The following is a 16,113-nucleotide window of genomic DNA, read 5'->3' as shown; positions in this document are numbered from 1 at the left end:
TTATTTCTGCCTCGTGCAAACATCTAGAAAGGTAACAGCAAATTAATTACTGGTTTTTGGTTTTTTTAAGGACAAAAACTAAAAAGAACAAATACTTCTCTGTGTATAGCTATTTGCAAGTTTAGTGCGCAATATACAATACTTCTGGAGAACTGAAAAAGTAAAATTTTGAAAGTTAGATGTTCCAGAAGATATCCACATTTTCCTTTCTAAAGCAGCACAAGAAATAACTTAAGAGTCTGAAAATAATATTTGCTTAACACTGTTCTTGGTCTATAGACTAGGTTACAGGAACGGGCTCCAGAAAGACAATTCTTGGCAGCTCTGACTGATTCCACTGTTTGGGAATGGATGCTGTTTTCCTTTTCTAATTTGAGGACAAAAACCATGATAAATTCAAATGAAAGCGACTTTAGGAACAAAATTTTGGTTAGCTCAAAAGAATACAATGTTCCTCTAGTGGCACAGGAGAATGATTATGTAAGCCACCAACTCCACATACAAGAGAAATAATACAAAGATCGGTGCACTGAGTAGGCTTCCAATCCTACAAATGGTATAGAAAATACTGAAAACATAAAAAGCATCCATTTCACAGTAACACAGGAACACAGAGCAGGGATGAAAAGAAAAGATAATCTGTGTTTGGCCTTTAACTGATACCCACAAAAAGCCAATTTATCAAAACTGTGGGCAGAGAAGAGAGAGACCGCACCTTCACAGAATGTGTAAGAATGTATTACTATCATAATGGACATATTATATTTCTCTGAATTCAGCCCTTTCGTTTAAGAAATATTGATAGTTTGGACATAGAAATCTATCAGGAATAGTGACCTAGCTTTTGAGGTTCTGGAAAAGGCAATTTCATTATTTAGTTTAAATCCATCTTTTTAAGGAGGGAAGTGTACAAAACTTTCTTGAATCATTAAAATTGCTGCTGAAAAACTTTCAATTCAAATGCCCATGAATCAAGGTTACAGGACGCCTCTTTTTTCCAATTTAAAAAAGTAAAGAAGACAAGAACACTATTAAACAAACTAGCTTATGAAAATTACCTAACATACTGAAACTTTTGGTTGTCTAAAATGCTTTCTTCTACTGAAAGTGCAGGATACAATTTAGCAGTATGAATTCTGAGATTAGGAGGAAAACTACACAGAATTAGAGCATTAGCTAAAGATTACTTACGAAACTTCCACCTGAATTTTAAATATCCCTCTACAGGATCTAATGGATGTTGTCAAATCAAAAATAGAAGTATATGTAAGGTCTGGTTATATCTATTTTATTTATTCTTAAGATTTCAACACTGAATCTGGTAAAAGAAATGCTCCTGTAGGGACAAGGAAACAAAAAGGAAAGCACTCGCCTCAGTTACTACAATGGTAGCTTTTACCACAACAGCAGGTAGCCATTCAAGTAGCTCACGATTAAAACCGAAGTCAATTCCTTCTTTAGAAAACTGGGAGCCAAACCAATTTGTCAGCAACTGGTATTGGGCAAAAGTACAGATTTCGATCTGCCCTACTGAATAGCTAATTCAAGTTTGTTTTCTGGAAAAACACTAGTCTTAAAAGCCAAACACTTAAGAACACAGACAGACACTTGGCCAGCATCACACTATGGCTTCCTTCCACACTTCATGAAGCTAATTGGAGGCCCAAGTCTGTTAGTGCTCTGCATGCATAATGGTTTCGTAGGCCATAAACATATGCTTCTTTCACATGTGTAGTCTTTCAGCATCAACGAGGAATGCTGGAGAAAGTGAAAATCACAAACTTCATACTTACTGTAAGGGACACATTCATATTGGACTTCAAGATATTTGTATGTTCCAGGACATGGATCAGGAAATACATCTGACCCAGTAACTACTATACACTGTGTTCGATTGTTGCACCTAGAAAACAAAACAAATCAAACTGGTGTATTTGTTTGTTTGTTTTTAATGAAGAAAACTAATACAGAACTGATTCATATTTTCTTTAAGCAACTAGCACCGTAAAACAAAAAATTCAACTGATATTAGGTTGCTCCACATTATTAAATAAAGAGCTATAAAAATCCTATTTTTTGTTGTACTATTTCTGTATCATGGGCCACACTAAATTTTCACTCAAAGTAAAAAGAAAATAACAGTTCTCTATTATTCTACTATACATTTAATTGGAATTTTTAGCATATTCAACATGTACTAAAAAAAAAGTATACTTGCCATGTTTAAGAACTAAAATAACAATTAAAAATGATACTATGATACAGTCATAAATTGAATAGCTTGGAAGTAAGTTTTGAGAACATATTAAAACAAAGAAGGAGCCAGGTTTTTAAGTTTATCCATTAAATCCAGTTTTGTGTTAAGTTTTGTGTTACAGGGACTTTCTGCACTCTTCCAAACCAATAGATCACACCTACCATGCCCTGGCTTGATAAATGATAGAACACGTTTAAAGCAGTTAGCACACTGCCTGGCACATACTGTGTCTAAGACTGTTGTTACTCTTGTTATGTTCATTGATCACCATGTGCTTATACTAAATATGACATGACTATGAACCTAGATTCTTCTAAATTAATACTCTCTGAAATAAAATGTTAAAAAGACGGGCCCTAACATGATGCCTAGAATGTCCTATTTATTACTACTGGAAGTACTTTTTTATTTTTGTGTTATCACTTATTCATCAAGATTATTAGGATTAAGGTAGAATTTTAGGCAAGATGATATTTATTTAAGTTCTATGAATTTTTCAAAATGATCTTTTTATAAGCTTTATAAAGGCAAGAACCATTTTCCTTTATAATTTGCTTTCATTGCAACTCAAAGGAATGTAATGTTTGCAGGGTTTTATTATATTTTCTGATAGTACATAAATTAAGAAGGCAAAGCAAGAAGAACAAGAGCATTGTAACAAATTTATTTAACAATTTGAATACCAGACATTCTATAGTGCATAAAATAAATGGACTATAAAATGGCAAATAAAGACTGTAAAACCAGCTCGGTTTCTTTTAGCACGACAGCTAATGAAGGACAGGGGAAGGAGACATGCATTAAAGAGGGGTAGGTATGTTAAGTCATGCATCCTTGGAGCCATTTCTACTCAAACCGGGTGGATTCGTCCTTAAAGAGCAGCAAGACTTGAAAACTTCTACAGGATCAAATGGGTAAATTTTATAGGTCAAAGTATATATAATAAACTTCCAACAAAAGTCTTAAATATTACATAAACTATAATATTGCTTGTACAGATATTAAACTAATGATAAGTTTTATCACAATTTATCTAGAATACTGTATGCCATATATTTTTAAAAACATACCATATAGAATAATTTTCAAAAGCATGGACAATGTAAAGGGTGCAGTGTCACATTCTTATGCAACATCATGTTTTACTCCCATTATCTGTATTTCTTTTAAACTGGTTCAGTCATTTGAAGAAATTTGCCAATGGTTCTCCATTTGGTAAGTGAATTATTTTAACATGAAATCACAGAACCAATTTTATATCTTAAAATTTTAAACAGCAGAGAAATTTAAGATTTGTCAATAGATCAGTATTTAATATTTCAACTAATGTTTCGTTTTCTTCTTTCTTAAATTTTACAATAAGAAAGTTCGCCACTTTGTTAGTTTCTTGATCTCCCAGGAATCCTCAACCACCACCTCATCCTTATCAAAAACCAAAGTGCTTTTATTTCTTTCCTTATATTTATATACACCTGCAAGGATCTTCCCATTTTCTCACTCCCACACCTTTCAGAAACAAATCTAAACTCTAAACTCATGTGAGTTAAACATCCCTTTTATATACTCCCTTAGTGTACATTTTATAGCCACTCAACAAAACCTTGCCATGGCAAAACATGGCAAGAGTAAGGGGGTGGTACTCAAGGTTGAAATGGACCAAGACTGTGAAGGATTTTGGAACAAAGTGAAGGAGGATATAGCCCAAAGGATTTAGGAATTTATATCATTTTTTTTAAAATAAAGAATATATTGGTATGCCTGGGTGGTGCAGTTGCTTAAGCCTCTAACTCGGTTTTGGATCAGGTCATGATCTCAGGGTCCTGAGATTGAGGCCCACGTCAGACTCCCAGACTCAGCGCAGAATCTGCTTAAGACTCTCTCCCTCTGCTCCGCTCCCCGATGCATGCATTCTTTCTCTTTCTCCAAAATAAATAAATAAATCTTTTAAAAAATAAAAAAAGAACACATTGACAATTATCCATTTCCCCCCAGATGATCAGATAAATATGAATGTAATTTGGGGTCAAAAATATCTTTTATTTTGGGTGCCTGGGTGGCTCAGTCAATTGAGCATCTGCCTTTGGCTCATGATCCCAGAGTCCTGGGATCGAGTATCCCCATTGGGCTCCCTGCTCAGCGGAGAGTCTGCTTCTCCCTCTCTCTTTGCCCCTGCTCCCCCGTTCATGCTCTCTCTCTCAAATAAATAAAATCTTTAAAAATATATCTTTTATTTCATACTTTTCAATGTCACAGGATGTTTGCAAGAAGTATACAAGGGATACGTATTCCTTCTTCCATTACATTTTGTTTAAGAGAGACCAACACCATAAAATGAAAAATAATTGTTCATATTTACTTCTGAATTTTTTTTGCATTAGTCATCTGACAACAACGACAAATTCAAATTAATGTCAAAAGCAATTACCACAATTTATATCAACCAGATGATTTTTATTTCTTTTAATAATCACATTGTACAAAACACTTTATGATAGCAAAAAAGTGTTATAGGGCTATATTCTTAAGTAAAACGAAGGTAAGGAGACTTAATGGAGTTCCTGAAAATAAAACTATATAGATTTCTAGAATTCATAGCTTCCCAAGATGTCAAAAATGTTCATTTTATATATTGGAAATACTAGAAATTGATCTTGAGAAAAAGTGGAATTTAGGGGCTAAAACAGAAAAGGGTCAGCAAGAAGAGGAACACAATTGCTAGAAGCATAAGACTATCAGATTTGCATACCAGTATCTTGCTTCATGGGAAAGAATACCTAAGCTTTTGGAGGACCAAATGATACAATTAAGTACATTCAGTTATGAATGAAGCGAGAGCCTGAAGTTTTCAAATTCAGTAAGTGTGGGGACACAAGGGGAGAGAAAATACCAAATGTGAGCTGTTAGGACTGAGGAAAATCTGAAAATTCCTTAACCAGTATACTGTTATTACGATTGTAAAACTGTAAACTGCTATCATTTAAGATGATAGTGAAAGAGAAAGCAATTAGCCACAGAAGCAAAGTAAATCTCACCAACTGCTCTGCTTCAAGTATTCATCCTAATGAAAATGAAAAGTTACAACTAAGCCAAGAAAAGAAAGGCCTTCAGTTGCTTGTATTCTCAGTCCTGGGCATACCTCCTGGCATGATTTTCTCCCTCTTCCCCCACAGAAAAAGATTTATCAGTAAAGGTATGGCTTTTATTAACTATTAGATTATCGGTATATTTTGGTAGTATTATATGGATTCATTGTTAAAAATCTACACCTTTCTTAAATGTTAAGCATAAAAAAATTAAGTATGAATGAGAACAAGGCAGAATAATACGGTTTTTTAAAATAGGTACATCGTTGGGGCGCCTGGGTGGCTCAGTTGGTTAAGCGACTGCCTTCGGCTCAGGTCATGATCCTGGAGTCCCGGGATCGAGTCCCACATCGGGCTCCTTGCTCGGCAGGGAGTCTGCTTCTCCCTCTGACCCTCCCCCCTCTCATGCTCTCTGTCTCTCATTCTCTCTCTCTCAAATAAATAAATAAAATCTTAAAAAAAAATAAAAATAAAAATAAAAAAAAATAAAATAAAATAGGTACATCGCATGTATGCCCATTTTTAACAATAGAAGAAAAGTATAATCTTTTCCTAAATATTTGCTAGCTAATGAAAATTTCTAACACTAAATAAATCTGGAAATAAAATTTTTGACAATCTGTGAAAATACACCACGTTTCCTAGGAGGGTGTCATTAAAAATAACAACAAAAAAAGATCCACTCTAATCACTGCAAATTTTTCTATGTTCAACCTTTGACTTCTTTATTTAAAGTAAATTTTAATAAAGTGGCTCAACTACAGGAAGAAAATGATCATTTTTAGAACTCAGGGGCATAAAGGCAGCCCTAGCAAATAATGTCTAAGCAATCTCTAGGGTATAATGTACGATTTAACACCAACTAGTAAATAAATGTAAAATGCTAATAAGCACTCAGTCTCAAATTCTAAGCATTCAATTATTTTTAATATTTAAGCAAATTTCCAAAAATTTCCAAAAGTTGGCACGTACAGACAAAAGGCTACTTATTTCACAACACTGTGTTAAAACCACTATCAAAAATACCACCTATGTATTATTTCTACACATTATTTCAGGTTACAACTTTCTATCATTTTAAATATTTTTTCCATTAATTTTCTTACTAATCTAAAATATACAGAGTACAACCCTCATCTTGAGAATTCCACATGTTAACTAAAATAAATCCAATAATAAATGCTTTGTAACATTATCAAATTCAAACACCAGAAGAAAAGTATTATTTCTGACATTAATATTCATAAAACTTACATTTTAATCATAAAGCCCAACATCTACAATGAAGAAAATCCTAAATCCTACTTTATAGGTCATAAAGCTGTTTTAAATGGAGCAAAAAACTTGAATTTTAAAAATTAGTTTAAACTCATTCCTGCAAGTCTTTCTACTCTAAATCGAAAAAAAAAAAATCTATTTGAGAATGAAGCCAAATGTACATCTCAAAAGCTGAAGAAATAAAACCACATAATTTTGGAGATTAATGCCTATTAGTTTACTTCCTATGAATAAGGGAATGCCAATATCTTTGCTTCTCAGCAAAATTTAGAGTATAACATTTGAAGTCATTGATATTGTCTAGGTTTGTGCATAATATGTAAAAGAAAAATACTTTACAAAATATCTAATGAATCTCTTCACCATCACAATTAGCATATGGTAAAAGTTAAAGGTATTAAAACTGTGTATTTTATCTTCCAGATGTAATCAATATTCTCAGGTTTCAATATTAACTTTTAAGGCATCCACAATCATTTTTGAAATTAAGTTAAACGTTGCCACAAAAATGCATAATGGAAAAGGCATTTTATAAATGGGTATTATCATTAATTTACATACTTATATGGAAATTACCTTAGAAATTGTCATGCACAAATTAGCAGTACTTTGAAGAAACATTATCTTTTTTATTAGGGGGACAGTACTGATTCATCACTAATGAAGTATTAATTATGCAAACAAACTATTAATATGTTGCTCTTCCTTAATCTTTTAAAAGTGTAAATGAAAGAAGACTCAATGCACACATAACTTATAATCTGAGAATAAACTGTATAAAAATGAACAATATAGCGTATCATTTGACTCTGTTCAGAAGCAAAATCATTTGCTATTTGGGAAGATTACTGTTTAAAAGCAGAGGCTTTAGAATCAGAAAAAACTGGGGTTTAAATTCCAGTTTGTCTGTTTCCTTTAACTATGAGCCCATAAGCCATGTATTAAACCTTATAGCCTTCTTTCGAAGTTTGTCTTTAAGGTTAGATGGGATAATGCAGGCAAACTCTGCACAATGCCTCAACAAACATGAATTACCAAAAACATCAATAATGATAAGTACTCCCTTATATAAGATGGGCATAGATTTGCAAATCTTAAAGGGGCAGAATATCTTTTATTGTCCAGAGTAGTTCCTATAGTGCACATATGATTTCCTGTGTACAACTTTAAAAAAAGGCCAACTATTGATGTAAATTCATTTCCTTCCCATCCCTAATCTTGAATTGTACCATGCCCAACAAATTGCTTTTACTCTTCTTTTGATTATCTTATGCTCATTATTACACTTTACCAAGTGCAAAGTATGGAGATGAGATTCCATATGTAATCTATTGTGAGAGGTGTTTTAATCAATAGTCTTGTTCTGCTGATTAAGCAGGGGCTTCTGTTTTGGCAAGATAATATTAGTTTCTCCAGTCATGCTCCAAAAACCATTGGGAATCTTCAGCAGATCATTAGATATACTACAATAAAGCTTTGGTACGTTCTCTTTTCTTCCTTAAATTACTTCTTCACTGTCCCTTCATTCCCTGTCTCGATGGCACTGCATTATTATCACATCTCCCCTGAAACTTGCACTAGAGCTATGTCTCCAGGCCATAGGATGCCATTTTCAATTGAAGCTTCTGCTTGAAAATATAAATTAAGAAAATTTCATTATCTCCTGCCAGGGGCCATTATTCACCACAGTTCTAAGGAAGATTAAAAATGCAAAATCTACCAACCTGAACAAATACTCCAGCATTCAACAGAAAAGCTCAGTATATCATGACAGAAACTAAAAATTAATGTTTGCTGAAATTTGGAGTCACCCTCTAGAACTAGTCCAATTCTTTATTGAGCCTGTAGGTTCAGTGAAGATTGCTTCCACAATTTCAGTCTCTTCATGGCATCTGTTATTTTTTAAATTCAATAATAAAATACTAGCAATAATAGGTCTGTTTTCTTTCCTGAGTAATCTTCTACCTTAGTTAAAACTACTTACTTTTTTGGAGACAAACTACATGCTTTCAAGGTACCAGGGTATCATGCAATGACACTCTTTTCCAAAGTGCCATATATAAGCAGAACATTCACAAGAGTACCCTGGAAGAGTTTAAGCCACATACACATGGGGGATTATTTCTTCTTAATGAATGCAACAGCTACCGTTCAATTACTGCAACTGAATCCATTCTCTCATTAATAAATAGAAATGATATTCATTCCTGAGTCTCAATTACTAAAAAACAAAACAAAAAACAAACGTATTATATGTCTATAAGTAAATTTTATTCTACTCAAGTAAACCAGTTTTAAAAAATTAGAAATGTTACATCAAAGGGCAAAACATAAAAAGAAATGAAAGAAAAAAGACACTGTCAACCTCTACATTTTTACTGGAGGTGATTATATGCCTGGCACAGAAGAGAAATTCAGTAATTGTTTTTGAATGAATGAAATAAATGATGAATAGTTAGCCTGGCTATTTCTGCTTATAAATAAACACAGTTAGGAGAAAATAAATACCAGACATCCAATTCTGCTTTAATCAGCTGTACCTGATTCTGGGAGAATTCTGTCAATTTGGACATAATTTTGTATCATGAAAGCCAATGATACAGCACTTAAGAGATAGGCTATTTAAAGGCAGAGGAAAAAAGTACCCTTTAAACTTCCAAATCACTTCATACACTAACAATTCCAAATGACCAAGGAACGAACGTACAGTACTCTAGGCACTAGAACCCTTGACCTTCTCAGTCCAAATTTAGAATAAATTTTTACACACATAGCAAATGACCTTAAAATACTAATAGGTAAGTTCTAATGCGAATAGATTTATTCAAGGAAAGTAATCAAATAAACTGAGGGGATAAAAAGAAGTTATGTTCCAAGATAAAAGGTGACAATCATCCTCACAAATCAAAGAGGGAAACTGAGGTGAATGTTACAGCAAACCTCTTATTTTCTTATTGTATAATGCTCTTTTAGCATCTAAACTTTCATTCTGTAAAGCTAAGAAAAGTGGGTCCCGCTTTCTTTAAATATTTATTAATGATGATTTGTGAGCCTAACTAACTGCTAGGTAAACATAACATTAGGAAGCTAAATGGTGTGTAATTATTATGGAAAAAGAAGATGTGTTCTATAGTAATGTTCCCATTTGTCACATAACTATGTTCTCATAATTTATTTAATAATTTGTGTATTCTAGTAGATTTCTATCCATCATATAGCATTTAATTCTTTAGGCATGTTAAGATTATACTCAAAGCATTACAGAGTATGTGTTGTTTGAACTATTTTTGAATCACTGAAATAAAGTTGAATTATAGAAATAAAGTTACTAATAGAATCTTTAGGAAAACATGCATGAGTATTGGTACATAATATGAATACATAATTTGGAAAAATATCAATTTCTGTTCCTTCAGTTTCCAATATGCTGGTGTTTTCAAAATTTTTAAATACAGTCCTGATTCCAAAAAAACTGCAACTGTGATTACATCTTTGCAACTGTACTTGAAAGAAAAAGGTATAGAAAAAGACAATTTATTAATTAAATAACCATAAGCAAAAATACAAAATAAAGTTCTTTCAGTACTGTCAATATATAAACGTAAATTTATTTGACTGAAAAAGTGTACAGTATATAACAGAAATAGAAAGCCAAAATAAACCAAATATCATGTAACCTACAGCAAGTCAACAAAAGCTTTGACAGTAAAATCCTATTTAAACCCATGTCCAAAATATTGTCATTCCATTTTTCAGTGTGTTAAAAACAGGAATAACATAAAAGTGATACCTTCCACAATCATTTTGTGTCTGAATAAAATACTCTGTCAGGAATTATAACCAGACAGTTTGCGTACTTTAATATTTGCAAGTTAAATTTGCATCTTAGAAACTTAATAATCCTCAAAAATTCCACATTAATTACTAAAATAAGCATTTGAAATGGCAATGCTGATTGGCTAAAAACAACTTACTATGTTTTAGAAACCTCTGAAATTCCTTGCAGTTTTTACTGGACCTTGGGGTCAGTTTAATGCAAATTAGGCTTGACTCACTCAGAGCCTTATTAATCCAGTACAGACTCTCTTGTTTGCAGAAATGCACATTCAACATAAATGTGCTTGCTTTTATTAGCAAAATAAGAAGTATTTATTTACAAAGCATGCCACTGAGACTAAGTTTCATTCACAGGGTCATCAGGTCTAACTACTTAATGAAAGGAATAAGAAAATTTAAGTGGGGGTAAAAACTGTAAAATTTTGAAATACTTAAAAATATCATTTCTGCGTCCAAATTTTCAAGATCTCTGCTTTTAATAATTCAAAAAATTATTATGATCTGTATCAATTAAGAGCAATTATTTATAAAAATGTTAACCTACTACAGTTTGCACTTGCAGAAACTATCACATTTTTAACAAGGGAAATGGGAAATCACTATGGGATGCCCTAGTTAGATTAAATTAGCAAGAAACTTGTTACCAGACCATACAAAAGACACAGAGTAATAAGACATGACCTTGCAGAGCCTTGCAGCCAATCTGTGATGTTTTTCCTTCCTATAACCCTAGCTAATTATCTGCAAAGTTGCAGACCCTTTTGTCGTGGGTTATTTTTCTTCAAATTGTGAGGGGATTTTTGGTTTCTAAATATTTAATTAGTCTTGTTATGATATGAGAATTGTTGTACATGCCAAGCATTTCGATTTTCATACTCTATTCCTTCTAATTATCTTCAGATTTAGATTGGTCATCCCAAATCTTTTTCTTTTATAATTATTTACTTCTTAAAGATCATTCGGTGAAGAAATATTTACACCCTTATGGCTCTTCTTTTTCACAAATGGCTTTTCTGGTCCGTTAATTACCCGCTTAGAGGATTAGAGTTTGAAATAATGCAAAAGAATCTGCAACTAAAAGGAGTTTTAGAGGACAACACTGAGTAAACTAGATTTTTGTCGTTGTTATTTAAATTCACCTTAAAAGATTACTCCCTTGGTTTGGATATGATTTTGAAAACCAAGAAAATCATGCCATGAATATATTTTTCTGCCTCCCAAGATGTTTGATGAGGCATCATTTGGTCAGTATGACAGATCTCTGCATATAAAACAAACGAGTATCTAATCTAATTGACGGCTAATATAATTTCAGCTTTTACAGACCTCACTTTGATTACAGCACAGCAACAAATGTTCACAGAACTCCTATACAAATCCAACTGCAAGCAAAGAAATAAAATCATAAGACTTGATAGCATGGCTTTTAAAAAATTTCCATCTATGCAAAACTTAAGACTAAATACAACTTTTTGCTTAAGTATTTAATTGACTCGGGAGAAGTTTTTCATTTTTTTATTAAAATGACTATATTCTATAAGTGCCTGGGTTTTGCTTTGGTTTTTAATCAAGAGGCAAGAAAGCACAGCTATTCTTTACCTGAAGTGAATTCTTTTGGCATAAAATCTTTCACATCTTTCACTACTATTATTTTCTCACCAAAATTTTTCAATTCAATACACTTTTCTTATATAGCTTTTATTTTAAAGTAATTTATTTTCCTCATGCAACTTGTGAAATATTTGGTAGTAAAATATGTGACATAGTTCATAAACAAAAATAAAGGAATGCCTTGTGTAAAGGGGATGCAAAAGTATGACTGAGCAGTGTCTTAATAATATGATTTGAATTAATAGAGTAATGTTGGAACAGGGAAAATACGTAGAGTTAATATTTCCCCAAAGGGTCAAGAAAGTGAAAACACTCTCATTCCGAAAATAAAGTGCTACATAATTATTCTAGAAGTTATGAATATGTTTCTATTGGTTATCTCGTTTTAGTTTTGCACCCCATAAACACTGTTATCTGTGTTTTCCTTATGTCGTTCTTTCCCATCTAGAAAAATGCATCAGAACAGAATTCTCACAGAAATGACTATGTATACTTCTAGAACTATTTCCTTCTTAATATGTAGACCATTTGAAGGACCTTAAGTCTCTGAGGTAGAACATTTTTAGAGCTGAGGACACTAGGCTACTAGTTTGCTGAACTGTTGTTTCCCATCTTAAAGTGATTCTCTCTAGGCAACTCGCTGCCATGTACTTAGGTGTGATGGAGGCAAACACATTTGCAGGAAGCATCAGCTAACGGGGAGGTAATAAAGAAAGCCAACACATAAATGAGGCTGGCCAAACAGGATTATATTCATCCCTGATTAATGGAACCTGAAGTGATCTTTGTCTCTTTTCCCTATAGCAGGGATTGTCTATATAACTAATTTGGCAATTAATCATATTCTGCTTTGTGGCGTCTCTTGTATATCTTGCATTTTAGTTTTTATTTAATTCAGCAAGTATATTCCATGTTTAGAATTAACTGGTAAACTCCTTATGTTTTTGTTTACATTCTTTCCCAAACACCCCTAAGAGAGCCAAGCACTTATTTGTATTAGGTCTCATTCAATGCCTTTAGCTGTTGCTAGGGCCCTAGTCTGATCTCTCCAGCTTCTTTTAAATACATCAGAATGCCTAGTCCTGTTTACAGCAAGAAGTATTCACTCAATAAATACTTTCTAAATCAGAATTCCCATTCTTCTATTATTTTATTAAGGGTTTCTTTTAATCAAAGGGACAACTCAAAATGTCCTGATACATACCAGTTGTCATTTCTTTAATAAAAACTGTGGAGATTTTGTATAGATGTTTACCTAACTGTTCTGTAAGACAAGAGATGAAAAACAATAAAGACAAAAAGCTGGAACCATAGACTCTTGGGATACTTTTAGCAGTAAGAGCAGGTGTGGAAGGCTAAAAACAATCCTTAATACCTATAATCTGAATATAAATAATCAAATTCATTAGAGGCTCTTTATAAAGAGGTGGATACTGTGTGGTTCATACAATCTCAAAATTAATGGAGTCTCACCTGACAGATAAATAATATGGCAAATTTCACTGGCTTACTTATGATAAATCAGAAGTAATCTTTAATCATGACAAAATATTCATAATCTAATCCTTTTATCAAATTGACTATCACTGCAGGAGTCTCATGTGTTTGCACAATTAAAAACCCCATGTTAGCTGTATATAATAAGGCATTACATTTGATGCAAATCCTTTTCTATTGAAATAAGTGCCAAGCTGACAGCAGGAAGTAGCTGATAAGAAAGTAACAAGGCATTGCTCATGGCATTCTCGATAACTGAACACCTACTCATAAGCATTCAGTTGTCAGCATACTAACCCAAAGTGCTCTTTAAAAAAACAAAAAACAAAAGCACAGATCAAGGGAAGTGTCCTCTTGCTGCATCTCAGTCTCAAAGGCAAGAAATTATCTAAAAATAGATAGATGATAGAGAGAGAGATACATAGATAGAAAGATGGACAAATAGGAAGGAAGGGAGGGAGGGCGGGAGGGAGAAGGGGAGGAAGGAAATGAAAATTTTATATCCACCTGTGATTCTGGCACTAGCAACAGCAATATAAGACATATGCTGCTATATTCTAGGTGTAGAAATACCTACAATTTTAAAAGCATAGTAATACCCTAAATATACCACATTGAAACAATATGCAGAAGAAAATGAATGGATATGAAATTATGTATTACAGTTCTCTGCCATAAAAAGAGTGAACTCATTGTTTCAGAATTAATATAGAGGACCTGAAGTCCTAGTGTTATTTTCCATATTCACATTACTGGGTTAAAAATTATTTTTAAAATATATTTTATAGAATTTTGAGAAACATAAAGAACACAATCTTTGAAAGATCCTTTCTTCCTTAGCCTAAGTACAAGAAAAGAATTTATAGTGCCTGAAAGGAAGAAGAAAGCTGATGAGATGTTTCATGGTATAGAAAGTTTGAAAGGCTGAGGTCAGAAGTTGAATAACTCCCTTAACAGACCTACTCAGCATTCCCTCAACGTATAGTACATCTTCCCACCTCAGGACATTACTCATCACTTTCCCTTCTCCATCAGTTTTTAGAAGTTTATTGTGATGAGAGATTTTATCATACTTATTTCTGCACACATCTCATCTTCTTCACCAGACTACATCTTTGGGGGGCTCATGCCTGCTTTAAGAATCTCTGAAAACATGCAGTACATAATGCTGTGCCTTATTCCACAATTTATTAGCTCCATAAACATCAGTCTGTAGACTTGCAAATATATATTCTTACCAGTTGTTCATAAATACCTTTACAGTGTTTTGGCACATTCGCTTGTACATCATATAGCTCAGTAATTATTTGGGAGCATAAATCAATGAATGGAAGATAAGATATAACTTTCAGAAGTCAAGCATAGTTCCATACCCATATGACAGAAACCAAAGTAAAACTTTTCTGATTTACATGGTTTGCGTAAGTTTTTAAAAACTACAAAGCAGGCAGAGGCTTACCTTCCATGTTATATTCCTAGCCTGAATTAGCTTCATAACAGTAACTTGTCTGAAAGGCTCAGTTCATCGTGACCTATAAAATGTCAGACTCAAGAGCTTTTAATACCACTAACACCATGTACAGGCTTGGGAATACAGGGCTGTATGCTCTGAAGCAGCAACATCACTCCTCTGAAAGCTGACATGCAGTCTTAGGCCACAGATATAAACAGGGTAAGCATATTCAATAATGAATGACTAGGAAAACATCTTTATCACTGTAGACTAAAGACACAATGTATACCTTATTACATTATACCTGTTAAGATCTATGAAGCTTTTTAAAATTTGTTACACATCTTATAAAAGTTACAGATATATATAATATCTTAATTTAATAAACTGTATTTGAGATTGTGTAATTTATAGCTAGGGAGTGTTAGAATTATTTTTATTTGCAAAAAAAGTCTTCTAATCCTGAAAGTACTACATTTAACACATGACATCACAGATTTTATGTTAGGAATCACAGTCAATTTATTAAGTATATGTGATATAACACTATTAAGAAAAAGAAACACTAGAAGAGCTTGCTACTGTTCATATCTTTGACCCTTCAACTTTTCCATTTCAACAACCTCATTAATGTCAAAACGCCATGAGAATGTCGGCCCACTTTTAAATCTCTACAGCCTGGGCAAGGCAAAATCTTTTGAGTTCAATCAGGACTGCTTTCTTTTTGTATCCAGCTAAAAAGCATAATAGCACCACAAAGGTCAGAATATTACTTTTATTAAAGAAAAAGGATCACATGACAAAGATAAAATGCTATCTGTAGACCTGAATTGGGCAATGGGCAGGGGGGGGAGGTTAAAACTATTTTAGTTTTTAAATTGTCAGATTCCTACAATGTATGTAGCCAATCCCACGGACAGGATTTGTTTTTATATTTATCATTAGTACCTTTCTTAGGTTAGGTAACATGGGAAGCAGAATTTGTGGCAGAGATCTCTGGGAGGCTTATGGTGCTCTTGGAACTATCAGGGAAACAGAACTGGGGAGAAGTCTAATTAATGCGGCTGCAATAAAGGCCCCGCAAATTCTTCAGGGAG

General features: G+C 33.1%; 1 protein-coding gene across 6 annotated transcripts in view; it reads right to left on the bottom strand.

Moving 5' to 3' along the window:
* Positions 1-16,113, bottom strand: part of ADGRL2 (adhesion G protein-coupled receptor L2) — a 162,726-nt gene that overhangs the window by 56,492 nt on the left and 90,121 nt on the right. For all 6 annotated transcript variants that reach the window (XM_021690197.1, XM_021690194.1, XM_044914552.1 and 3 more), the window contains exon 4: positions 1,794-1,903. In XM_021690197.1, the coding sequence (XP_021545872.1) occupies positions 1,794-1,903 (110 nt within the window). The remainder of the gene's footprint in view (positions 1-1,793; positions 1,904-16,113) is intronic.

The sequence above is a fragment of the Neomonachus schauinslandi genome, chromosome 4 (assembly GCF_002201575.2).
Source record: "Neomonachus schauinslandi chromosome 4, ASM220157v2, whole genome shotgun sequence".
Classification (NCBI taxonomy): domain Eukaryota; kingdom Metazoa; phylum Chordata; class Mammalia; order Carnivora; family Phocidae; genus Neomonachus; species Neomonachus schauinslandi.
The sequence above is the reverse complement of the archived record's forward strand: the minus strand, read 5'-3'. Positions and strand labels throughout refer to the sequence as shown.